Here is a 25728-nt window from a genome sequence, read left to right on the forward strand (position 1 = left end):
TTTTAAAAGTAGAAAAATGATGCTTTCTTTAGATTTAGACATTGCTACTTTTGCCTCAATGTTTTTTATGATTGCTACATTTAACACACTTGTCTGGTATTGCACAAGATCATTAAATAGTAGTGTAAATTTCAATTATGATATGTTGGGTAATTTCACCTAGAGATTTCATTGAAGTTAATTCTATATAACTATTGTTGGTAAATGGGTTTCTAGGAAGTAGTTTCTATACTGAAACTTAAAACGTTTTGTACATTTGTATGGCTTTTTATGTCACAGGTAACCTCAAGAGCATTTTGTTTCAGAACTTTCCAACTGTGTAATAACACTTTTATTTTGGTTTCCAAGAAAAATTCTTGTTCAAATAAAGGAAGCAAAATTATGTTGAGCTTTCAGTAATTGTTTGTGTGTAGTGGAGGCTTTCATGGTATATCTGTAGGTCCTGGGTGAAATAATACTTGAGTACTTGAATAAAAATGCAAAGGTGAATTATAATATTTCAAAAATGAAAATTGTCTATAACATTATTTTTGGTTTAGTACCCCACAGCTGCTTGTGTTGTGTGTTTGAATACATTTGAATACGAAAGTGGTAACGGTCATTTCTATTTTAAGACTTTAGAGACCTGGGAGGGAAAAATAGTTGGTCCTGGTGGTCATTATTGTTAGATTTTTCTTCTCTTAGAATCTAGGCATGTGTGTATGATCTCTAGGGATAATAACATTACAAATATCCTGTAGTAGGTTTTTTGTATGACTCATTGATAATATAGCAATATAAATTGGGTGCTCTAAGCTCTTGCAGTATATTAATTAAGCCTGGGAGACTGAAGTTTCTTTTCAGTGTTCTTATTAAGTAAATGATGTTGGAAATTTAAAAATATTTTAATGGAACATGATGTCGCAATTTATTCTTTTCTTTTTGATTTTAGATGGGAAATGTAAAGTCCTAAGATCGATAGGTTGACTGTGACAACTATGTTTACTTACAGAGAGAACAGGAAATGAGAATGGGTGATATGGGTCCCCGTGGAGCAATAAACATGGGAGGTAGGGATTTGAAGCAAACCCTTCTGTCACTTACTTGTCATTTTTCAGGGACGTGTACATGCTATTTGTGTTATCTACATATCAGTAACAAACAAAAATTTGCAACCAGCGTTTGTAAGTGGTGAAATTTCCTACATTTATTTAATGAGAAAAAAATACCAGTATATTAAAAATACATGCCTAGGAAGAACATTTTTATTTTGTTTATTCTTAGGCTAAAAGAGGTATTATGTTTTAATAGATATAACAAAAAGAAACCTGTAAACAGGTTTTGGTAAATGACCTGAAACTTGTTGAGTCATCACATGGTGTAATAAAGCTATGTTGTTGCATTTTAAAAAATCAGATTTCTTGCCTTGAAATTGGCTTTTTTATCTTGGAATTTTGATAGTTTCTGAGTTGTAGTGTATATAAACTTTTTGAGAGTATTTTATTTCTATTTTAAGATAATTTTTTGTGTAACTTTGAGGCTATTTTTATTCCTTTTACTGAATGTTTAACTTATTTTGCCCTAACCCACAGTATTGTGCACAGAACTGCACTGTTCGGAGACATCTATGACTTGTCAAGTAAATGAGATGTGTCTTGCATATTTAGACTAATGTGTATGTTTAGAGTTGATGTGAAGTTTTTAAGAAAGTGCCTATATTAGCATCTTTAATATTGATTGCTTGTATAACCAGGTTGTTAGGGCAGCAATGTCAAGTAAATAGGCTAAGGGAAAAATAAGTATGGGATGTTTTCATATGTCTTATTAAGTTTGAACTGTCATACGTTTGAAAATTAGGTAAATAATAAAATTTTATATATTAATTTCACATTGTCCCACAGAAGCTGAGGTTAGAATCTTTATATGAAGTCAAATGTACATATTGTTGTAAAGATTACATTACCTTAACATTCCAGTGTGCATCACATGCACTCCCACTGAGGAAATCCAGATTGTACTTGGAATGTACATGTAGTATGTAGAGTAAGACATCTTAAAGCCTCTAATATGTGGATCGAGCATTTTCCATGACCAAGCACCCCTCCCCCATGCCAGTTCCGTTGCCATTGCCAGTTAGATAATCTAAATCATTTAACACAATTGCTGTTTACTTCGTCACTTTTCTTATCTACCAAAAAGTAGTTATTGAGCATCTCTGATATGCAAAGGAAGCACGAGACATAACCCTTAACCAAAAGAGTTTAATTGTGAAGTTAGTACAATGGATACATGAAAAAAGTTAGTGCACCAAGAGTACATGAGAAGTTCTAAATTAGAAAGCACAGTTGAGGGTCTAGTAATGTACAGGTAGTTCAGTATTTATGTCTTTTTCAAAGTAAGTTGTGGGCTGGTGTATAATATAATCCAGTTGGATTTAAGGATTTTAAGTGTGTCATTAACATCAGAACCAAACTTGAAACATTTGTGATGTTTCAGAGACCATGAAAACATTCTGACTTTCTTACTTGATTAGCAACTTTATTAGAAGAAATGGGAGAATGTACTTTTAGATTCCTTATTTAGTGAGGAATTTAAGAGAATTAAAAATTTTAATGGCATTTTATTCACCAGAGAACCATGTTTACATTTGAGCACTTAATTAGCTCCCCTAACATCCACGCCATTTAATTTTCTCCTCTTTACATTTTATTCGAAGTGAGATTTTATCCTCATGATAGTTATGGATCCATGGAGCTACAAGTCCTTATCTTGCAGTTGAATGTCACTGTTAAGTTGGTAAATTGTCATATCCTGTCAAGTTGCATGGATTAAACATGACAGATTTTCTGGTCTGTTACCAGTGTGTACGAAGTGGAACATAGTTTATATAACTGCTTTTCAGGGGACCAGATAATTCTAACATTCCTTAGATCTTTAAATTTAGTCTAATTACAGCCATCTGGTAGAAGACATAGTTACTAAGTCTACCTCAACTAATGATAGTTTTAAATATTTTTCATTTATTTTATTATACCCATACTTGTATAGTTATATTCGTATCTCATAAGTTAGGTGTGATAATTATGTTCTATTAAAAGAGAAGAAAAACCACTAATCCTTGATCTGTTCTTTTTGGGGAAAGTTGAGGTAACATTCCTCCTGGATACTGTCTCTACCCTTCCTCATTTCACTTATGGGAGATGTTGTGGAAGACTAGTAAAAATTTTTCTTTATAGCTATCTTAAGGGAGTAGAAGTATTCTTGTGTAGTTAAAGTGTAGATTAACTAACAAGAACTTTGGGGCATTAAGGAACTACTTCCTTCCCTAGGAAGTGGCTGGGGTCCTGGGGATTGGGCTCAGAAGGAGCAGGGGTCTGTTGCTAGGGGCTGGCAGGGAGTCAGATTTCTTCCTCTCAGCTCCCTGGACCCAGTCCTGTGCCGGTTGAGCTGCATTGGGTGCTGTGTAGAGTTGTGAGTTTGAATGAAAACTGCCACTCCTATTATGATGTGTTGTTGCGAAATTGAGTTCTGAATGTCATGCAATTAACTAGATAATGAAATACTAGAAGAAAACTCAGAATCAGTCTTTGTCATGAATTTTTAATGATAAACAAGTATGAATAGTTTAAAAAATTTTTAAGTTCAAAGAGGATACCCAAAAATGTTGTATTTGAGGCCATTATAAATGTATTACAGCTTAAACATTATTGCAGTTAACATGAAGCAGGTGGATGGATGTCTTTTGATGAAAAAATTTGAAGTATCCAATTGTTCTCATCTCCAGAATTTCAGCATGTTGAAAAAATTCAAACAGCTGTATTAATATTTTATCTGTATTTGGTTGCGGTTGCTTTTAGAAATAAGTTTTGTCATGATGAATCATTTCAGTTTTTTTGTTTGTTTCTATTGCATAGTTCTATATAAAGTTAAAAAAGAGTACCTCTTATAATTTTGGGAGATGTTCAGTAATTATATAAAAGCCAAGAATTTATTTACAGTGAACTTTGTGTGTGTGTGTGTGTCTGTGTACGTATGTATGAGGACATGGTTTCTCCCTTCATAATTTAATATAATTTTACATGCTAGTATTTTTAGTCATGACTGTAAGAAAATTAAGTGGTTTCCTAAGTGCTAATCCTTTGCCATTAATTTAAACTGGTAGAAAGTTGTCACCACTCGTAAGGGAGTATTTGGTTAAAAAGCAGACTACAGCAAATAATACTGATTTTTTAAAGAAAACTTTCAAGCTTTTATAGTCTCAAATGTGCTAAAAATAATTGACAGTTTTCTCATTTGTTTTATGTACATTTGTTTAGCAAATATAATGCTCTATCAGAGTAGATAATTGAGTTTCCCATTCTCAAGGAAGTAAAATAATTTTGATAATAGTCTTGTTATATAGATTGCCTAAGTATTGTTAAATTTTAAATGTTTATCAACTAAGATAGGACAGCTCTAAGTATAGATTGTTTTACGTAGATGCGTTTAGCCCAGCACCTGCTGGTAACCAAGGTCCTCCTCCAATGATGGGTATGAATATGAACAACAGAGGAACTATACCTGGCCCACCAATGGGTCCTGGTCCTGCCATGGGGCCAGAAGGAGCTGCAAATATGGGAACTCCAATGATGCCAGATAATGGAGCAGTGGTAATGTATCATAAACATTATTGTGATTATATTCAATAATATATACTTCTGCCCCAAAGGTAACTTCACACTTAACATAATTTGGCATCATTTGTTTTGTCAGTAAAGATCAGTATCCAGTGAAGAAAAGGTAATTTTGTGAAGTTAGATGGTGATTATGAGAGGCAGTTTTTTAGTTTCCCAAGAGTTAGGATTATGATCCATGGCATGCTTTTGTACTTAAGTATATAGCAGGTATGTATGTTAATTCTAGTGATTTTACAGTGATTTTAATTTAATTTGTATACACCTTTTACCAGCATTCAGTGTAATGGTCAAGTATTTTGTGATCGTGTTCTTATTCCTGTGTGAACTCCTTACCTTTGGTGGGGTACAAAACCTCAATATGTGTGAAAACACAGTTTTCTGTCATTTTTCGTAAAAAAATCATTTATGAGTAATTTCAGAGAATTTAACTGTAAAAAATTTACATTAAAATTTTAAAATATATTTTAAACTTACATTGTATTCTTACTATAGACTTACTAATTTTAATTAAATTTGATACTAAATTTAAAGTAGACAATTTCATTTCTTGGTTTCAGAGTGTGAAGATATCTTTGTGTGGGTTAAATATTATAAAAACGTTTTTCAGTTGTAATTCATATTTGAGAATCAGTGGCAAGACTGCTACTGTTTTTCATTTCCCTTAAAGTCTGTCACTTTTTGAGACGTTATATTCCTAAGACGTTTTCTCATTTGGTTCTTTTTAATGGTTGTCCTAAGTAACATTTAGAAAAGGGAAATTAGTTGATCGTATATTTGGAAAAGGCAGTTCAATTTTGGAACTGAAGGCGCCTTTGCTGCTGAGAAAGAAAAGGTGCTGCTGTTAAACGCAGACCTGCCATCAGCTCTAAACCCTCCTGATCTCAGAGACGTGAGCAGTGAATGTGCGTCTTAGAACTGATGGATGCGGTGTTCTATTATTTTAAATTTTATTTACTTTAAATACAGTCCTTTAAGAATTTGGACAAATTGGACATGCTAACAGGTTTTTTAAATGAGTGTTAACATAGGGAGATAATGAGGCAGTGCCGTAATACCGACTGTGATCAGGTCAGATGTTGCATACTAATTAGTGTTCCTGTTTCCTCCATTGGAGGCTTATTTTGTAGTAAAATGTCTGAGAGCTAGTAAAAATTTGTAAATACTTTGGTTAAATTTTGTGTAGCATATAATCATCAGCAGAGAGTTAAAAGTAAAAGTAACTGGCCTGCTTTTCCATACCTCCCGCAGAAATGGTAAAGTTTATTTAAATATCCCCGTTAGTCTTTTTCACAGTGATATTTTACTGCTGCATGTAGGGAGTTCTGTTCAACCTTTGAGATTAATATATGTGGTTATTACTGTGAAGTTTTACAAAATACATAATTCAAGTGTTTTAATTCTGCTATTAGTAGTACACGCTAATTGTCAGCTTTTAAAAACTAAATCTATTTTCCCAGTGATAGTCTTTCCAGAAAAACACCTCATAAGTTTTCATACTGAAATTATAACTGTGTTTATACTCATGCTTTCTATGTTAAAAGCACTGCTATTGAAATTTTTATGTTTACTTTTTCAAACAATGTGATGCTGCTCCCTAGTTTTGTCTCTCTGATTTTAAAAAAACAGTATTTTTATTACACGGCGCTGTTACATGCAGTATAAACTTTAATGAAAAAGAGAGAGGGAATTCCCTGGCTGTCCAGTGGTTAGAACTCGGCCCTTTCACTGCTGAGGGCCTGGGTTCAATCCCTGGTTGGGGAACTAAGATCCCGCAAGCTGTGCGGTGCTGCCAAAAAAAATAATAATTAAAAAAAGAGAGATCAGAACAGTATAATAATAACTAATTAGGTTTAAGATGGCATTCACTTCATAAAATCAGTTCTTTTTTCATGAAATTGGGGCATAGCATTAGCAAAATGTAACTCTTCATTCAGATGCTTCTTTTATTTTTTAAACATAGTAACTAATTAAATTGCTCCTTTCTTCCTTCTATGTGTGATCCTGATTCTGCTGGACTTTCTGCTGAACTTCATGACACCACCACTTGGGATTTTGCCAATTTTTCTTGTCACTTACATTTGGTGTGTTCCAAATGGACTTCACATGTATTATGTGGTATTATATAGCACAATGATAGATTTCCACAAGGACCACCGTCTCAGATGGGCTCACCTATGGGTAGTAGAACAGGCTCTGAGACCCCCCAAGCACCGATGAGTGGTGTAGGTCCTGGTAGTGGTGGTCCTGGTGGTTTTGGTAGAGGAAGCCAAGGGGGCAACTTTGAAGGCCCTAATAAGCGTCGTAGGTATTAAACATTCTTTCATTCCTGACTACTTAGAGGAAAACAATACACTTTTACCTGTTACCTAGAAGTGGTTTTATTGTTATTGTATGTAGACGTTAAAATTTTTTTTTTGTAAAACTTGAGGTTTTTGTATTTTTCTTTATTCATAAGCTTTGTAGATTAGAATGGTAATGATGATACTCATCATTGTGAATGTTCAAATGTGTTTGTGACTTTAGCTAAATATAAGTATGCCATAGTACTGTGAATTCTATGTAGTTAATCTCAATAAAGAAATCATCTTGGATAATTTTAAAATGTTATTAGTGGTATTCTCTTATAGTTTTACTAAACTTTGCTGTAACAGTAATACTTTGGTTGCTTTAACTAATCCCAGCCATTTAAAAATGCAAATGATTTTCTGTTTTTTAGTTTGTGCAAGTTGCCCTGAAGGTAGAAGCTTAGTGAAAACTGATGTCACTAAGGGGCAGACAGAGTAGTACATTGGGGAGGGCGGGTATGGGGATTACATCTGTATGCACCGTTGATGTCCTGTGAACTCAGAGTTGCTGTCTACATTTCATATAGATTCTGAATATTCAAATATTCTGAGGAGGAATATTAAGGATATCTTTGTCCTGTGCTGATTTTTCCAAATAAATCTTTTGAATCTTGGAAAAAAAAAACCTGTTTGAAGGCAAATCTCTTTTGCTTATAAAATAATGTCTTATTTTTAATCTTATGTGCTATTTATTTGGTGTCAATATCTAGATCTTACCCTTTAAATTTTCTTTAAAATCAAACAATACTGTTAGGTTGGATGTTAGGTGAGGATTTGCTGTGTGACTTAGAAGAAATTGGGCATTTCTTGAGCATGTTGGTTTCTAGAAGTGTTCAAGGTGGCCTGACTCTGTAGGGTTGTGAATGTTCTTCTGTCGCTCAGGAGTCTCTCCAGCAAAACTTGTCTGACAGGCTAGGTGTGCTTGTCTCCCAGGAATACAGTTCAAGTGGTGATTTTAAAAAACAGAATTAACTTGAGTATGGCTAGTGTTATTGGAATCAGATCTCTCTACTGTCAAATATGTGTTTTGAAGATTGATTTCCAATAGTATGGAGAAACATCTTATCATATTGGGATTTTTATTCCAAAACAGAGTCCTCGTTATGTTTAAAATTCTGTATGTTAGACATGTTTAATTTAGAATTACATTTGAGGAATCATGTATTTAATGTAAACCACAAATCTGAGGCATCAGGCATTGGTCATAGCATAGTTATTTCTCACATAACATTTCAGTGTGTTAGTATATCATGCTTTTAGCATTTTTCTGAAGAATAATGTGCTTTTTTAAAGTGAACAGTATGTAAATATTACCTCATCTTTGCATGGTTTCTGTTTTTGCTGGAAGGCATACTTTGGAAAGAAAGAAGTTTGGTTACTTATTTAAATTCTTGCGTAAAAGCAGTTGAGTGTAAAGCATGATTGAGATGCATGCTTTTGTATCATACTTTTCTTATGTACTATTTTATGTTCTATTTTTTAGACACAACAGTATGGATGGAATTGTTTTCTAAAATTTGCAGTATTCTTTTGTTTTTGGCAAATCTTTGAAAACATGGTAATGGAGATTGTAAAGTAATAATCAGAGACTCTTCTCATCACGTTTCCGTGAGTGTGAGTTGGCAGGGAGTGGGATTTGTTCTGATTTGTGACATTAATTGCAGTGCGGGGAGTTTTAACATCAGTTATGATTTTTAAGTGATGTCTCTTGCACCTAAATATACCTTTCCCATCATCTGTTATTTTTATTCATATAATTCTTAGGTAATGTTTAGCATTGTATTTTGCTTCAAAGCTGAAGTAAGATTGGGAGAAACTTTATCCTTGATGTTAATTCCAAGCTATCTTTGGCCAAGGCTGTGAAATTCTATACGATTCATTCAAGAACATTTGAAAGCATTGCACAAAGAGATGCCCTAATCTCCTGAACTTTCTAGTGTCCGGCTCACTCTGGCTCCAAGAACAGAGCTCTGCACAGCTTTGTCCCTGCATCGAGAAAGCCCTTGTTCCAGTTCTTACCAAGTTTACCCTGGGAACAGTCAGCTTCTGAGTGACAGTCAAGTGGAGCATCTGTGAATTGCTAGTTATTCAGTTTTTAGTGTTTTTGTCCAGTTAAACAACTCTGTGGCTCGCTCAGTCATTGTTTTTTCTTGTGAAAGAGTATACCAAGGAAGACATTTGAATGTCATTTGCTTAAAACCAGTAAATATAAAAATATAGTACTAGCTTTTCTAAATAACTGTGAATTTGTCATATATGCTCCCATAATTCTTTGCATAAAAAGATAATATGAAACAGTTTTAGTAATATAACATCACAATATTATGTTTCTTTTTGTGTAATGATTTGAAACACTGAATTTAAAGTCTGCAGGATTTAGGTTTCATATGCTATTATTAACATGCACAAATAAAGGAATACCCATTTTCCAGTTGTTTTATTTTAGCAATGTATTTTGTTAATTTCCCCATTTTTGTTTATTTTGAGAATAAATGTATTCATTTTCTTCTTGACAGATCCAGTTTTTAAAGAACTATTGGTTCACTTGTATTTCATAAAGCTTAATTTGTTATTCTTCATTGAGGTTTTGGATTTTTCTGCTTAAAATCAGTGCTGAGAGTTCATTGGAAGAGATTAAATATTTGTTTTTAATCCTACAATATCAATAATGGAGAAAAATATCTGTTTTACTTGGAATTGCCGTTTAATAGAAATAGAGATTATCAGCAATGACAGTAACTGAATTGGATCTTGTTTCCCAAATACTAATTGAAATCATACCATCACATTTTATTCAGAAATGTACTTGTTGAATATTTCAGAAACTTGGTGTTATATGTAAACTCTATATAGTAATTGCTAAATGTCACGATGAATGGTTAATAGTCACTTATTAATAATTTGGGGTTGGGTTTATAATTACAACTTAGATTCTGGATGAGAGAAAGAACATAAATATGTGATTGAAGGGAAATGTTTTGTGAAAGAATGTGATCAAATGTATGTTTAACCTTTAAAAAATTTGATATTGGTGTCAAATGGCACTAGTCAGAAATGAAAGGGACACTTTACTTGGAAAAACAGAGGAAATTTCCTGGGGGGTAGTGCGATATTTAAATGTGGTGGGTTTTTTTTTTTTGATAAGAGTTCTGTTACAATATCTAATAACATGTTAAAATATATTCCTGAAATTTGAGAGGGTAGCAGTGATTTTAAAGTCAGACTTGTTTTCAAGAATAAGGGAGTGAACACCCACATACCTGACTCGTAGATTCCACAGTTGTAAATGTTTTCCTGTCTTTACTTCCTAGTTGGTTAGATACTCCTAGACAGGGGCTCGTGGAGTTGGGGCAGGAGTGCTACTTCAAGTAAGCAGCCAGGCCATCTCTTAAGTGGTGTAGCCCAGCGTGGGTTATCTCATCATAAATAAATCAGGATTAAATGAATTGACAGTAGTTTCATATTTTCCAAAAGTGTTATTTCCTTTCCAGCGCCCTTCACTACTAAATTTTTAAAAATGGGAAGCAGTTGTAATGTGAGTAAAGTATGGTTTCCCAGCTGTGTAAAATGAAGTATGCGCAGTTTCCCCGTTGGACGTGGTTAAGTAACTTATGGAATGTCACTCTGGGAAAACGGTGAAGAATTTCACTATTTTTAATAGTATCTGATTGTAACTTTTTTTTTTTTTTTTTTTTTGCGGTACGCGGGCCTCTCACTGCTGTGGCCTCTCCCGTTGCGGAGCACAGGCTCCGGACTCGCAGGCTCAGCGGCCATGGCTCACGGGCCCAGCCGCTCCGCGGCATGTGGGATCCTCCCGGACCGGGGCACAAACCCGTGTCCCCTGCATCGGCAGGCGGACTCTCAACCGCTGCGCCACCAGGGAAGCCCCCTGATCATAACTTTTTAAAATAGTTTGCTGATCTTTAAAATCAGGATTTATGCATTATATATTGTATTAGTTCTTTTTTTAATCAATAGCACTATCTTCTGAATGTAGGAAAAATGTTTTGAAAGTTTCTTTTGTTTCCTTGATTACTGAATAACATTATTACTGGTTGAAGTTTGAATCTTACATGACTGAATATTTAAAGGTCCAGAGTGCTATGTTCCCTTGGGAATATTATTTGACTTTTTATCTTTTTGTATAAAACCATGTTTAGATTATAAATATCTTTAAGTATTCCTTTTGGTTGAAACTTCTTATTAGATTATATTTTTATTTACCTGGTGGAATTAGCAGTGTGTACTTTTTTTTAAATGATATTTCAGTAAGAGAAGCTTTTATTTTTTTGATGAAGGATACTGCATTTCTTAGAGTAATATAATACACATTTAAAAAAATTCTTTTTCAAGTATATTGTATTTGGCTCAAATCACTTGTTATAGTTACCAACTCCTCCCTCTGCAACAGATACTCTATTTTATTGACTATGTTTATTTAAAAATCTTCAGTTAGAATTACTGTATAAATTTGTCATTCTGAGTTAAAGTAATGAATTTCAAAAGAAATGGTATTCTGCTTGTAAGTAAAATGTCAATTCTGTTTCATAGAGTATAATCACCCAAATTTCATGCAAGGTACTTCTGTCTAAAAATTAAGACTCGAATTATTAGGATTAGGTAGAATTAAGATGTGTATTTAGTTTGAATACATGATTTTTTCTTTTCAATATTCCTTATTTTTTAAAAAGTATAGTTTTCAGTTACTCATTAAATACAAGAGCTCTTCATTGATTCCTTCAGTAATAATGTAAGTGGATCTTGTATGTCTTAAATGATGGTCCATGTAAGTGTGGTGGTGGTATTGAAGGTTTTGGAATTGATGTTTATACCTGGAATTTGTTTCCAACTCTGAAATTGTCATTTCAAAATCAAATTCATTTTTATTATGTGTTATACATCTCAGTTTAAGGTAGAAAATTTATATATATGAGGTAGTATAAAAAACTTAAATGAGTAGCCGCAGAAATCCGTAAAGTTTCATGTCATATTTTTGTGACTGGATCTCTAAGACACTTTCTTCCTGGAGTTCTGACTTCTTTTATGCAGAATGTCAGCCAACCAGACTTCTGTGAATGAGATTTTGCATATGTTTATCTTTGCCATGTTTGGCCCAAGTTACATACATTTTTATTTTTGTGTGTTTGTTTAAAAAATTTATTTTCTGCAAATTATCCATATTATGTAATACATGAAAATAGAGAAACCATCTTATTTTATTGTACATTTTGCCAGAATAATTTTAGTTAATTTCTCCTCAGGGTATATTTAAATTATTATATAATGTAAATTCATATCAAATGTGATACAAGTGTGGCATTGGGTTTTTATATATTAAGAAAAGCAAACAACTTGACATTGTGATTCTCTTTTAATAATTTCTGATCTTTTTACTGTTGGGGGCAGTAGTAACTTGCTCAGTGGCTGTTTATTCTATAATGTTCACTCTTTGAGTTGGTTAGAACATTTACATCTTCATGGATGTGGTTAGAATATCTTAAACAGAATAACTATGGAGCCAACAGTTTAGCAAACTGAGCGTAATAGTTGGAGTAATTGTCTACAAAATGGTACTTTCTCAGTCATAAAGAATTTATGGGGAGCCATGTCATTGAGAATCTCACTGTACTCATTTATTTGTTGTACTGATTTTGTACTGAGAGGGCCTAGTGCATTCTGGACCCTTTCCATGGCCGAGATACAACAGTGGGGAAAAAAATCCCTGCTTTAAATTAAAATACAGGAGCCGTGGATGTCCCTCTAAATTGATGGTTCTCCCACATAAGTGTGCATTAGAATCACCTGGAGGGCTCATTAAAACACAGATTTCTGGGCTGCACCTCAAGAGTTTCTGATTCAGCCCATCTCAGGTGGGGCTAAATAATGGGCATTTCTAACAAGTTCCCAGGTGATACTGATACGTTGGGTCTGGGGACCTCACTTTGAGAACCTCTGCTTTTAAAGTGTTACTCTAAAGAGGCACAGTAACATTTTTGGTTGGTTGATTTTCGTTAGTGGTGACATACATGATTGTCCTGGTACGTTGTGTATTCTGTAGGACCCCTGGCCAATTGTTGAGACAAACCAAAACACTCTCAAGCTCTCCCAGCTACTGCCAACTGGCAAGAACTGCAAAAAGTCCATTATTCTTGACCAGGCTATGTCATGGCTATTGAGTGCTGAGTCTTAGACATAATGTGTGTTTATTATATAATGCTCTTTTTGAACTGGGATTTTATTGTTGTGTTCACAAATCTAGTTAATTCAAGTGAAGAGGGAATACAGAGAAATATAAATACATTTTGAAAATTTTGTAAAGTTTTTCACTTAACTGATTTTCAACTCTCCTTACCAGTATGAGAATGAAACGGTGTAATAATTTGTTTTTGTGTTAGTGTATTGGAACATGCGTGTGCCAGATGAAGGTGCTAGAAAACTCCTGATCTTGGCTTACCATCCTGGTAAATATGACACTATTTTGATGGATTAAAATGATGGCCTTTGTGTGAGCTCGTCTTTTGCTTTTCTAGATTGAGGATAAAGATTTGATAAATACATTTTCTAAGACCATGAGTATATTTATTAAATGTAATTTCCTTTGCTTTGCAGCTTCGATTTTCGTTACTCACTTTAGAAAGTAATGCCCACTGAGGAGTTCAATAAATGGGAATTGTTAAGTAATTTTAAGCTGTAAAGAGCTATAACCTGCCTTGTGAGACTTTACAAGGATTTATGCTAACGTATATATGTGTTTGAAAGTCTATTCAAAATCACGTAGTACGTTGAAACAACGAAATTGGTCCATAATGAGAGCACATAGTTAATATATTGACAGTAAGTAGTTTCTTCAAAAAAAATTGTGACTGTGGTAGTGCAAAGAAATAATCGCCTGGTTTGCAGCCTTCTAAATATCTTGGAAGATAGTTTCTAAAACATTGTGGTGTGTGTTAGCTAAGAGTATCAGTGCATAGAAAACAAGTGTGGAGACTTGTTTCTTATTGTAACCCAGCTGTCTCCTGGGCGCCTCTCTGTCCCGCTTCCCACAGACTAACCCTAACACCAGGAAATCCACTTTGACCAAGCATTTTTCTGTTTTTGTGAGACAGAAATGGGTGTGGCTCTGGGAAGGCATGTTATCTGTGATCAAGGAAGTCCTCTCGAATCCACAGACCCTGCCCTCGTTTTTATTAAGGATTCAGATTCCTTGCTCCTTGGGAGTCCAGGACTTAGGAGGCTCAGCTTCTACCCCAAGGTGACTCATTAGCCTATTTTCCAGCAGGAATTCATGCAGGATAATGAGAGTAAAGCTTTGTTTCATCCATCCTCTAAAGCAAATTTATGTGGATAGATTTCTAGATGCATTTGTTTTTCTTGTTTAACTGTCGATTACTAGTTTTCTTCAACCAAAATATGATTTGAAGTCCTGTGGCAGTACTCGGACACTCCAGTGAATTATATCTCTGCAGAAGTCGGTGCCTAACTATCTTTGGGCACATGAATGCAGAAAAATGATAAATTTTGAAGAAGGAAACTGTCTTGCATTTCTGTTTCCAGTCTATACATAGTGAATTTTTCTGACTCAGATTGTGATTTCCCTGTCCTTCTTGCTGCCTCCACCCTCCCGTATTCAGCATCCCACCACTGTTCTTCTAGGGAGTCGTAAAAGGGTTATGATCTGTTGCTGCTACTTCGACTTATGCATGATGATTTATTAGGAAAATTTAAAAGACCTTGGTTTTTTTTTGCTTCTTAGCTGTGTATTATGCTTAATGGACCTTTGTCTGGAGCCATTAAATCTTGTAAAATATTTGGAAGAGGGTGATCAGAAGTTCTTGCTCCAGATTTGGGGGGTGGGAAGTACAGTATAGAAAATACATATTCACATTCTTAATTTCTGCCTTGCAGTGTGATGTGCTTATGTTTGAAGAATAGTACATTTAATCCATATCCTAGTATTTGTGCCTCTAGTGTTAGAGGTAAGGTAAGCTAAGGTATTCACATTACGATCTTTTAGACCAATGACTGGATGAATTCTCTGGGTTAAAAATACAGATCTGATAATTTGAATTATCTTGCAGTTACTTGAACAATACGGAAGAAGAGTGCCTGTCACAACCAGTTCCTAGTCATTCTTTTTCTACAGGTCATATAAGTATAATACACATTAAATAATTTAGCAACATGTGAAACAGTACTGGTTTTAGCAGTTGCCATGTTGGCAGTGGTATCTTGTGGTCTGGGCACTGCAGATGCAGCTGTGCACGAAGCACACCAGCCCTCAGCTCCCTGGCACTTGCATTCTAGACCTGGAGAAACCAAGTGACAGATAATTGAGGTAACTTATCACCTGGTCATCTGGGTAGAGAAAATGACGGCTGTTTTAGATAAGGAGACTGGAAAATGACTATCTCAGGAGGTAAGGGACAGCATCCTCTTTGATGTAGTCCGTGTTGATGGGACGGAGTTGTCATGGGCTGGGTGGTGCAGTCAGTTGACTGCAGGAGCCCCACTCCTGTGGCGGCCACAGGCCGCTGTTGGGCCTTCGCCACGGGATGGGTGAGGCTGGGGCTGGGTTTTAATTGTATTATAATTACCTTAAATTCCGTTATCAATACAGTGTTAAGCATGTTCGGAACAACTTGGGTATGTGAATTTACTTTTGCATCTTTAATGAAATCTAAATACACATAAGTATTGAAGAAAATTTACCATTTGAATTAGATGTGTAAAATATACACAGAATTGCGAAGACTTAGTATGAAGAAAAGAATGTAAAATATCTCAATTTTTCATATGGCTACTTGTTAAAATGATAATATTTTGGGTATATTTGGTTAAATAAAGTATACTATTAAGCTAATTTCATCTGTTGCTTTTTTCCCCCCTTCAATGTAGCTTCTAAGAAATTTAAATTTTCTTTTGTTTACATTATTTTTCTTCTGGGAAATGCTGGTCTAGGATAGGATAGTAACTGCCAGATTTTATTCTTTTCCTTACATGATTTTAATCCCCTAATCTTGTTACATGGTCTGTAATTACGAATCTGTTTTTTTTTTTTTTTTTTTTTTTTTTTTTTTTTGCGTTACGCGGGCCTCTCACTGCCGTGGCCTCTTCCGTTGCGGAGCACAGGCTCCGGACGCGCAGGCTCAGCGGCCATGGCTCACGGGCCTAGCTGCTCCGCGGCATGTGGGATCCTCCCGGACTGGGGCACGAACCCGTGTCCCCTGCATCGGCAGGTGGACTCTCAACCACTGTGCCACCAGGGAAGCCCCTGAATCTGTTTATTTTATCTTTTAAAATGAATAACTTGAGGTTGAACTTTAGGGTTTGCTAAAGTATATGCTCACCATGAGGTGTCGGTGAGATTGCTTTCCTGTGGGGTGATTAGCTGGTGTTTTGTATGGGAGTGGCCGACGGGGCAGAGCTCCCAGTTCTCAAGAAGTAGTTGTACACATTGTCTGCATTTTACTCCCTGCATTTTGTAGCTTTTCTTTTATTTTCTATGATACTCTCTTCATAAAATATTTAATATTACAAGTCCTGAAGAAGCTTTATTGTCATACAGGATTTCTCCTAAAACTTTGTGTGAAATTTTCTTCTTCATTTATTTACTTAATTTAATCCAGGATGTCAGCTCTGAGAAAGTAGGGACCTTATCCATCATTTAGTGATTTATCCTCATTTCCTAGCAAGTCCTTATTAAATGCTTGTTTAGTGAATGAGTGAATGACACCAGCTGTAGGACAGACTCTGTATTTACTAACTGGAATACAAAAATGAACAAAACATGGCACCTGCCCTCTTGGAATTTGGAGTTTATGGATATATGTAGAGCTGTAATCAAACCTTTAGACCAGGTGGTAGTAATGAAGCAACTGGGAAATGCTCTGAAAACCCAGAAGCGAATATCCACTCACGCTGGGAAGATTTCACTAAGATGATCACTTTTGAGCGAGTCTTGAAGGTGAGTAAGTACTTGCCCATTGTAGGTTTTTAGGCGGGAGCGGGAGGGAGGGCTGTGGGTGGTGAGGACGAGGCTGGGGCGTCAGTGAGCAGGTAAGAGCCGGGAAGTGAAGGTGGCTCCAAGCTGTGGAGTCCGGACTTCACTGAGAAGGTGAGGGAGTGGGAGTCGCGACAGTTCTGAGCGCAGGAGTGGCTGGGTCGTAAATAGAGCCGGTAGACCACACAGACCACCGGTGCACTCCCCAGCCCCCGCCCCCAGCTGCACACGCTGCTGGGAAGGATCTTTGGTATCTGTGAGGGTTGTTCAGGTTCCAGACAGAACCATGTCACATGTAGAGCATGTTTAACAGACCACAGTCGCCCTTGTGTCCCTGGGTTCTGTATCCACGGGTTCAACTAGCAGTCGATTGAAAATTTGGAGGGGAGGAGGGGAATTCCAGAAAGTTCCGAAAAGCAGCCCTGAATTTGCCACAGGCAGCTGTTTATATAACATTTCCATTGCGTTTGGTACCGCAAGTGATCCGAAGACACCTAATGCATAGGAGGGTGCGCACAGTTTATATTCAGATCCTGTGCCGTTTTATAGAAGAGACTTGGACATCCTTGGGTTTTGGTATCTGAGGGGGTCCTGGAACCAGTGCCCTGCAAATACTGAGGGCGACTGTAGTGATTTGGTGGGAGAGGGAGATGCAGGGTAGCCTTGTAGCGTCTGGTTTGGGTGCTGGGCTGGTGGTGATGCCCTTCGCTGAGACACGGAAGGTAAGTGTTCAGGACTGGGGGTGGGTGTAGCTGCTCTAAGGAGAGGGAACGTATGTCCGCTGGGTTTTGTAATATTTTGGTTTTGAGTTACTACAGTGGTTTGTCGGGGTTTTAAAAACTGTATAAAGCTTCTGTACCTGGTAAACAGTGACCTCTCAAGGCCCTGTCATCTATCACTGAAGGTGACTACAAGACCCTCTTATCTGGTCCTGCTTTTACTGTCGCTCTTGGACTTATTCTGCACGTAGTATCTTGTGCTTCCTTCTGAAAAGTCCCTCTGCTGTTTCCCGTCTGAATTAAATCCCAGCTGGTCTCATAGGCCACAGGGCTTTACTGGATGTGCTCTCTGTGTTTCCAACCCCACTGACCTTCTGTCTGTTGCTCAATGAGCACTGAGTTGTCTCCTCTGTCTCCCAAGGTCCCTTAAGGAAGAGCATTTCCAATCCCACAGAGCTGGATGCCACCCCTCCTCGTTCCTGTCGCTTTCTCAGTATATGGCAGTCGTCTGTGTTCTGCGTGCATTTTATTCGTCTTTTATCAGTGTTCCCAGCATCTCAGCACAGTTGCCACTTGCATGTCTTGAGCTGGTCTGAGGAAAAATCCAGGAGGAAAATAGGGAGTAATGGCATAAATTTGAGTTTTCAGTACCAGCTAATGTGTGTGGACAAGAATCCCAGATTGCTTATTCATTCAGTAGACGGTTATTGAGCAATTTTTGTCTCAGCCTGTGCATAAATAATGAAGAAAGTGGAATTGGTCCCTGCATACTGTGTGCTTGAAGTCAAGTGGGTGGTGAGAGAAACCAGGGGGAGAAATGCAAGTTCTTAGACAGCTGTCATCATAGTGGAGACTCAGAGCAAGAAGAGCCAGCAGAGAATGTGAGGGAGGCCCAGTGTTTAGTAGAATTTGGGAGCGTACGTATGTACCCTTACATGTGTCTCCACAGAAACATGTCTGAGAAGAAAGTATGAGGAGAAAGAAGGAGAGCAAAAGTAAAGGGAGTGATTTGGGTTGGGTAGAGGGGAGGGGAGGTGGGGTTGGTGGTATGAAGGACAAGCGTCTCACAACTGAAACAGTGCTCGAGGGGCTCTTACATCTTTCAACCTAAGAGCTCTCAGGGCATGTTTTGTGTATTGGCTGAGCTGCACACTGGAGGACCGGACCCCCAGGCATTGGGGAGAAATGGAAGCAGTTTATAAAGTGTTCTCTCCAGGAGAGTCAGGTTTTTTCTGATTGAGTGTGAACCGAAGGCAAAAAAGCATGTAATACATAGTTTGAAGAAACTTTTCTCTTTTTCGGTCTTTGGTGTTGTTAATTTCTATTCAAGTGTGTGTAATTTTTCCGTACTCTGAGGGGTCCTTAAGGCTCCCGGCTCCCTTCCACCCCATCCTGTTTTTACTTGTTTGCTTCCATTATTGTGGTCTTTTGCTTAACATTTATTACTGTTCAGTTGGGTGGATTGGAAGGATTTTAAAAATTACTTATGAAATAGGCATTGTTTGCTTTTCTGGGTTGCCTTTAAAATGTTTCTAGAACATAGGTTAACCCTTTTCTTAATTATATCATAGATAGTACTTAGTTCCTGCATTTTGGTTTTGCCATTTGTTTGCTAAACATAGTATATTCTTGTAAGTCTCCTCACTAGGTATTTTACAGTGAATACAAATTAATGTGTGCAAGTTAGGAAGCGTGGGGTTTCCATCGTCTGGGGACCTGCAAGAAGCAGTTTTCTGTTTTGAGATTTTTTTCTCTCCTTGACCTCATAGCTGCTGAAAAGTTGGGAGATAAATGTATAATGCAATATTTGGAAAGGTCTGAAAAGTTTTTCTAGTTTACATTATGGTGCCATTTTGGTTAATAATCAGCATGTTACAGTTGTATATATATTGTCTGACTTCTATTGGAGTCAAATAAGTGTAACCAGGCCGAGTTAGACAGACTTTTTTTTTTTCCTTCTTTTGCGGTACGCGGGCCTCTCACTGTTGTGGCCTCTCCCGTTGCAGAGCGCAGGCTCCGGACGTGCAGGCTCAGCGGCCATGGCTCACGGGCCCAGCCGCTCCGCGGCATGTGGGATCCGCCCGGACCCGGGCACGAACCCACGTCCCCTGCATCGGCAGGCGGACTCTCAACCACTGCGCCACCAGGGAAGCCCTAGACAGACTTCTAATTAATTTTTTCTATAAGCTAATATGTAGTATTTGAAATACAAATATATTTTAATACATTTATTTGAACCATGGTTAAATTTTCTATATACTTAATAGTGTAGAAAGAATTGGTTTTTAAGACCAATTAATTAGGTGTTTGAACGATTTAAGTTTTCCATAAATTTTTCCCCAGCATCCTTTATCTTTACCATTTCCTCAGTTTCCATTATTCTTCATCACCGTCTTTATGTGGCTCCCTCCTCACCCTAGACTCCCCTCTGGAGGCCTCCCTTTTCTGCTTCCACCTGAGCTGTCCCTGGTAGAACAGCGGTGGCGACACTGACACCGGGCCCCTTCAGCTCCAGTGCTTTTCTGGATCGTATGTGTTCTCGGTGAGGTTACCATTGAATGAACACTGGAGGATTCGTTGTGACAGTTAACTACAATATTTTTCCTGTTTGTCCCTAAACAGTTCTTTTCCTTTGGACGGCCTGTGAGCACACATACACGCAGGCAGCATGGGTGCTAGTGCTACAATGCGTGTTGCTTTTTTAAAAGGAATTTGATCACATCATTAAAAATAACATAGGTATTAAAATGCTAATTTAATGTACACATTTTGTTGCTGTCCTATGATAACTTAATACTGTATTTTTCAATAAAATAAAATGATTTTTTAAAAATGTATAGGGCCCACGAATGAATTGTAAGGGAATATATTATTGTTATATTTGGAAAGAGCCTAGGTTAGTATACGCTGAAAGTCGCTGGTGATTCTGAATCACTGATTCTGAAGAAGGTCTATCAGCTACATTCAGAAAGTATTTGCTTCTTTTAAGACCAAGGCAGCCAGTGTGGGGTAGACACGGGGTGCTTCTGTTCTTGAGCACCTTCGACTCTCTCAGTTAGAATCCAGCACAGTAACTAAAGGACAGTGCAGGAAAGGGGGGTGAACGCCAGCAGGGTAGCACCTTTTAATAATCAACTTGAGACTTGTGTTACATCTGCATGAATTGGGAAGCAGATAGAAGAAAGGAAAAATTCAAGAAAGCACGTGTGAATATAGAATAAGTCTTGGAATCTTGTTATCAGAAAAGAATGTCTTTTGTTGTGATGGGCTTATTGGAGTAGGTTACCTAGTATCCCATTACCCGTTTTAAAACATCACCTGCTATGTGCACAGTTCAGTGGCAGAGCTGGGTATACTTGGAGACTTGATGTATTACACACGGAACCTGTTGTCCAAAATTGTTACAGGGAGTTTGGAGAAGAGAAATGGAAATAAGATAAACTAATTGGGAAGGATTTGCAAAGGATGAATGAGAGGGAACGTTGTTGCTTAGGGTAGGAGGGTTAGAGGACCCTTCAGAACACAAGGGGAGAATTACTGAATGAGCGTGTCCAAGGGTTTGGGGAGGTAGAGATGTCCGAGTGGCATCTCCAGGATGAGTTACGTCTTGTTTTAGGAGCAGGCGGTATCAGAGAGGGCCCACGATGAACAAAGGCTGGGGGCTAATAAAGGTGTATGAAGCAACAAGTTAGCGAAAATGAGACTGGAAAACTAGTCAGCTCTTACTCCATGATAAAGAACCACTAGTAGATTTTTGGCAAGAGAGTGAGGGTCCTGAGATCTGTATTTCGTAAAGGTTAACCAGATTAATCGTGGAAGGATGGCTTTGTACTCAGACTGCAGGCAGGACAACCAGTTGAGATCTGGAAAAGGATTGGAGAAGAAGAGTAGGAATCAAGATGTATCGGTGAATTATAAAATAGTCAGAATATGGGTGGTTAATTGAATGTTGGGGAGGTTACATGGAAGAAAGCAGGCAAGAATGACTGGTTTTGAACCCCAAGGCAGGTAATTTTGGTGCTACCAACCTGTAAGAACAGAGCAGCAAGGTCAGGATTGAGGTCTTCAGGTCCTTTGACGTCTAGAAAGGGTGCTGCGTATGTAAAATCATTCTGCTTAGGAAATGATCTTGGCTCAAGAATCTGATTGTCATCAACAAAGTAAGCACCAGTTGATGAATGAAAGTATGAAACAAATAGTTCACCAGTGCAAAAATTATAGAGGTTAGGGGGCTGGTACACCCTTTACACATCTGTAGATGGCTGTTTAGGTCAACCTTGGAACTTTTGGTGGACTGAGTCTCATATTGGAAGCCTTTAAGGCTTTATAGAATACTGCCAATGCATTCATTAATTACAGACAAAAGCATTTTATAGAAATGGGCATTTAATACAAATTACTCATTTTATTCATACTTGGTTAATGGCCAGCATGAAGCAATGTGGAAACCAGGGGTGGATTAACCCCTATTTTCTTATTCCTCAAGTTTAAAAGTTAACCTAAATAGGCCCTGTTCTGTAGCCTCATTCAAGCCCTTCTTGGAGATCTAGAAATAATCCTTTGCACACCATTGTATTTTAGAAAGCATTAACATCTAATAAAAATCATCTAGCCTTCAAATACTATTGATGGCATAAACTAATTCAATATATTTTTGAATTTTTTGAATAACATGCATCTGGTACACAAACGTGGAAATGAAAGATGGTACACAGTGAAAATTTCTTCGTGCTGTCTACGCGTCACCCAGCTTCTCTCTCCAGGGTCAGCTGTGGTTACGAATTTCTTATGTATCCTTCCGGAAGTTTCTGTGCATTCCCAGGCATATTTGTGTACATTCTTAATACATATGTAAGCACACTGTATACACTTTACCATTTGCCTCACAATATTCTGTTTTGGATATTGTTCTAATTCAGTGAGTATAAGAGAGATCCCTCTCTCTTCTTATACTTACTGGTAGGTCATTGTTAGGTATGTTTACCAGATCTTTTGGGGACAGTGTTTCATTGATACTTCGTTTTTCCCCGTTATATGCTTTATAGCATGTTGTTGGATACATGAGATAGAGCATGTGTGTGAATATGTCTATAGCGTAAAATTTCTACTAGTTGAATCACTTGGTCATTGGGTATGTGTGTTTTTAATGTTTTTTATTTTTAAAATTTATTTTTGGCTGCGTTGGGTCTTCATTGCTGTGCGCAGGCTTTCTCTAGTTGCAGCGAGCGGAGGCTGCTCTTCGTTGTGCGCGGGCTTCTCATCGCGGTGGCTCCTCTTGTTGCTGAGCACGGGCTCTAGGCGCGTGGGCTCAGTAGTTGTGGCATGTGGCCTCAGTAGTTGTGGCTCGTGGGCTCTAGAGTGCAGGCTCAGTAGTTGTGGCACACGGGCCCAGTTGCTACGCAGCATGTGGGATCTTCCCGGACCAGGGCTCGAACCCGTGTCCCCTGCATTGGCAGGCGGATTCTTATCCACTGCGCCACCAGGGAAGTCCCTTTAATGTTTTTTAGATGCTGTGCTGCCTGTCCTTACTGTGGACAGTGAGAACTTAACGTTATTCCCGCTGGTCCCCAGCCAAGGGCATAAAGTCAGTAAAGGTCAGATGTGGATAAGAACTGATGGCATCACTGCAGGTAGTAGTAAAAGTTTAGGAAGAGAAATTACACGAGTGAACTGGGGAGAGCCTTGAAGAAGTCTAAAGTTGGCTAATGAGAATTGCAAGAATTCTTGTGTTTTAAATATTAGGTTACATAAGTAGATGCCTGTTTCATTAAATAAACTGTGTTAATGTCCTGGGGAGAGTTCTCTGTATGTTAGAGTTTTAGATGACGTGGTGAATATTAACAGTTTCCCTTACTAGAGGTACCGCGTGAGTTTAATAATGGCTCAGTGTGTTCTTTGTGATAGAGGAGGGTGTTTGACTCAAATTCAGAAATCTTCATTTTAAAAAAATTCTACAGTTCTTCAGCGATGGGAATGAATATTGTTAACATTGGTGTGCCTGACTTGAAGTTTCTTTCTTAAATATCAAGAATAGGAAGAATCGAAAAGTCTTTCTTTTAGAAGAATCCTTCCCCTCCCCTTTGCTGTTCATATTAAAATTTCACTTTGAATTTTAAATCTTATATTACTTGGAAATACTGGAGGGGGAGATACTTCATTTACACACCTAAAAGGTGGAGTCTCTAAGCTGTATTTTAAGTTAGCTTTACCTAGAATTAATAAAATATTAAAAAACACTTGTGTTCATTCCCAAAGAATTATGGTTTGTTATTCAGTGAATTATTATATAAATTTGAACACGTCATAGCAAAATGAAATGATTTTTTTAATTAAAAAGTTTCTGTCTCTTAAGATAGTAGTAATTATGTGTACTTTGTACACCCAAGGACTGAATGAGTACAGTTTGCTATTTGAAAAATTGGAATCGCCTTAGTCACAGGTCACTTTTTCCAGTATCCATTGTCATTGTGAAGTGTTCTCTCTCCAAGGTGTGACCAGAGAGGAAAGGTGGTTTTGTTTCCTCATGTGTCGTGGGTGTTAGAGCAGGTGAGCAGTGTTCTCCAGCACGTGGTGTGGCTGGGCCAGGGCCGTAGACACAGCCGGGAGTGCACATCACTGGGCTGGGGAGACATATTTGTCCATTTTAGCTCGGATGGTCGGGGAGGCCTCCCCGGGCAGGAGGTGGCTTCTGAGCTGATGTGAGTGACAGGAGGAGGAGACTTGGAAAGTTGGACTTGAAGGCGAGCCCAGTTCAAGCTGAGGGCGTACCATTTAGCAAGGAAGGGATTGTGGCTGGGAATGGAGTGAACCAGCCCAAGGGTGTTCTCAGCCCTCTTTTTTTCCCATTTTTGTCTGATTGAGACCGCCAACCCTCCCATTCAGTGAAACTTCAGCACCACAAATAGCTGTTTATATACTGTATTTGTGCTTTACACAAAAAAAAGAGTTAAGATTTTTGCCATCTAACTCATTTGCTCCCTCTTGGGGCCGTTCTGGCCCATTGAGAACACAAGACTAGAGCAGCATGTGCCAAGGCCACAAGGCTCACGTGATGAAAGGAGAAGCTGTAGGAAAGGCTTGGGCTGGGCAGTGATGCGACCCCGGGGACTTGACTGAAGGAGACCCCAGGGGGCAGGCAGACCATTCAGACCAGTCCAGAGGGGTGGACGGTAGCTGGGCTTGGTCCACCAAGGCTATTAATGACTGGGATACGGAAGAGGAGGGAGAGTAGATGGGCACCGCATTGATGGTCATAAATAAAAGGTGTCTGTTTAATGCTCAGGGCAGCTCGGGGCAGGTGCCCCCTGAGACACACAGGGAGGTTACCTATGGGCCCCACTGAACTGTAGCCAGGAAACGGAAGGAGAAACTTGAGTCTGATTTTCAACCTAGATACCATTTAAGTTTCCTATTTTTCAGTCATTTGGATATAGCTAGATGATCACACACACACAAATTTACAGTGGTCAAAACTCGAGTTATTTCAGCTCGCTTTCTCCCTCCCTCCCTCCCTCCCTCCTTCCTTCCTTCCTTCCTTCCTTCCTTCCTTTCTATATTTGGCTGCGTTGGGTCTTTGTTGCTGCGAGCAGGCTCTTCTGTATTTTGTGCCTTTGATTCCAGACTGATTTCTGGGGAGTCTGTTGAAACGCCTGCCTACTCTTTTTTGCTTTACTGCAGTAGGAGTGCTCATGCATTAGTAACGTGAACAGTTTCAGTTGAATTCCATTTTTTTCTGTTAGAATTCAGTGATTCTGAACCACCGTATTGAGGGATGCTGCTGTGAATTCCCTAAGGCGTAGGGGCTCTCATTGCACGTGCTCGCTGCATTTTGTTGAATCTGTGAACAGGCAGCTTTTCCAGGCTCACACTGGAGTTAAGTCAAAGTGAGATTTTTTAATATCACACAGTTTTTTGTCAAAGCTGAGTGTTCTCGTAAGCCTTCGTGGTGACTGAAAGCGGGAAGTAGCATATATGGTCTAAAAAAGGGAGTCGAGGGGGCTCTGAGGCAC

General features: G+C 38.0%; 1 protein-coding gene across 12 annotated transcripts in view; it reads left to right on the forward strand.

Moving 5' to 3' along the window:
* Nucleotides 1-25728, forward strand: part of PSPC1 (paraspeckle component 1) — a 108222-nt gene that overhangs the window by 50979 nt on the left and 31515 nt on the right. For 10 of the 12 annotated variants that reach the window (XR_007473177.1, XR_007473181.1, XR_007473178.1 and 7 more), the window contains exons 7-8: nt 992-1049; nt 4459-4628. Coding sequence is in view for 2 of the 12 variants with exons in the window: in XM_004281803.3 (XP_004281851.1) it covers nt 992-1049; nt 4459-4628; nt 6782-6967 (414 nt within the window). In the remaining 10 variants the exon portion in view is untranslated. Of the gene's footprint in view, nt 1-991; nt 1050-4458; nt 4629-6781; nt 7263-25728 lie in introns of those variants that run through there. The other 2 variants (XM_004281803.3, XM_049701259.1) reach the window with 2 other exon arrangements.

This window comes from Orcinus orca, chromosome 18 (genome assembly GCF_937001465.1).
Source record: "Orcinus orca chromosome 18, mOrcOrc1.1, whole genome shotgun sequence".
Classification (NCBI taxonomy): domain Eukaryota; kingdom Metazoa; phylum Chordata; class Mammalia; order Artiodactyla; family Delphinidae; genus Orcinus; species Orcinus orca.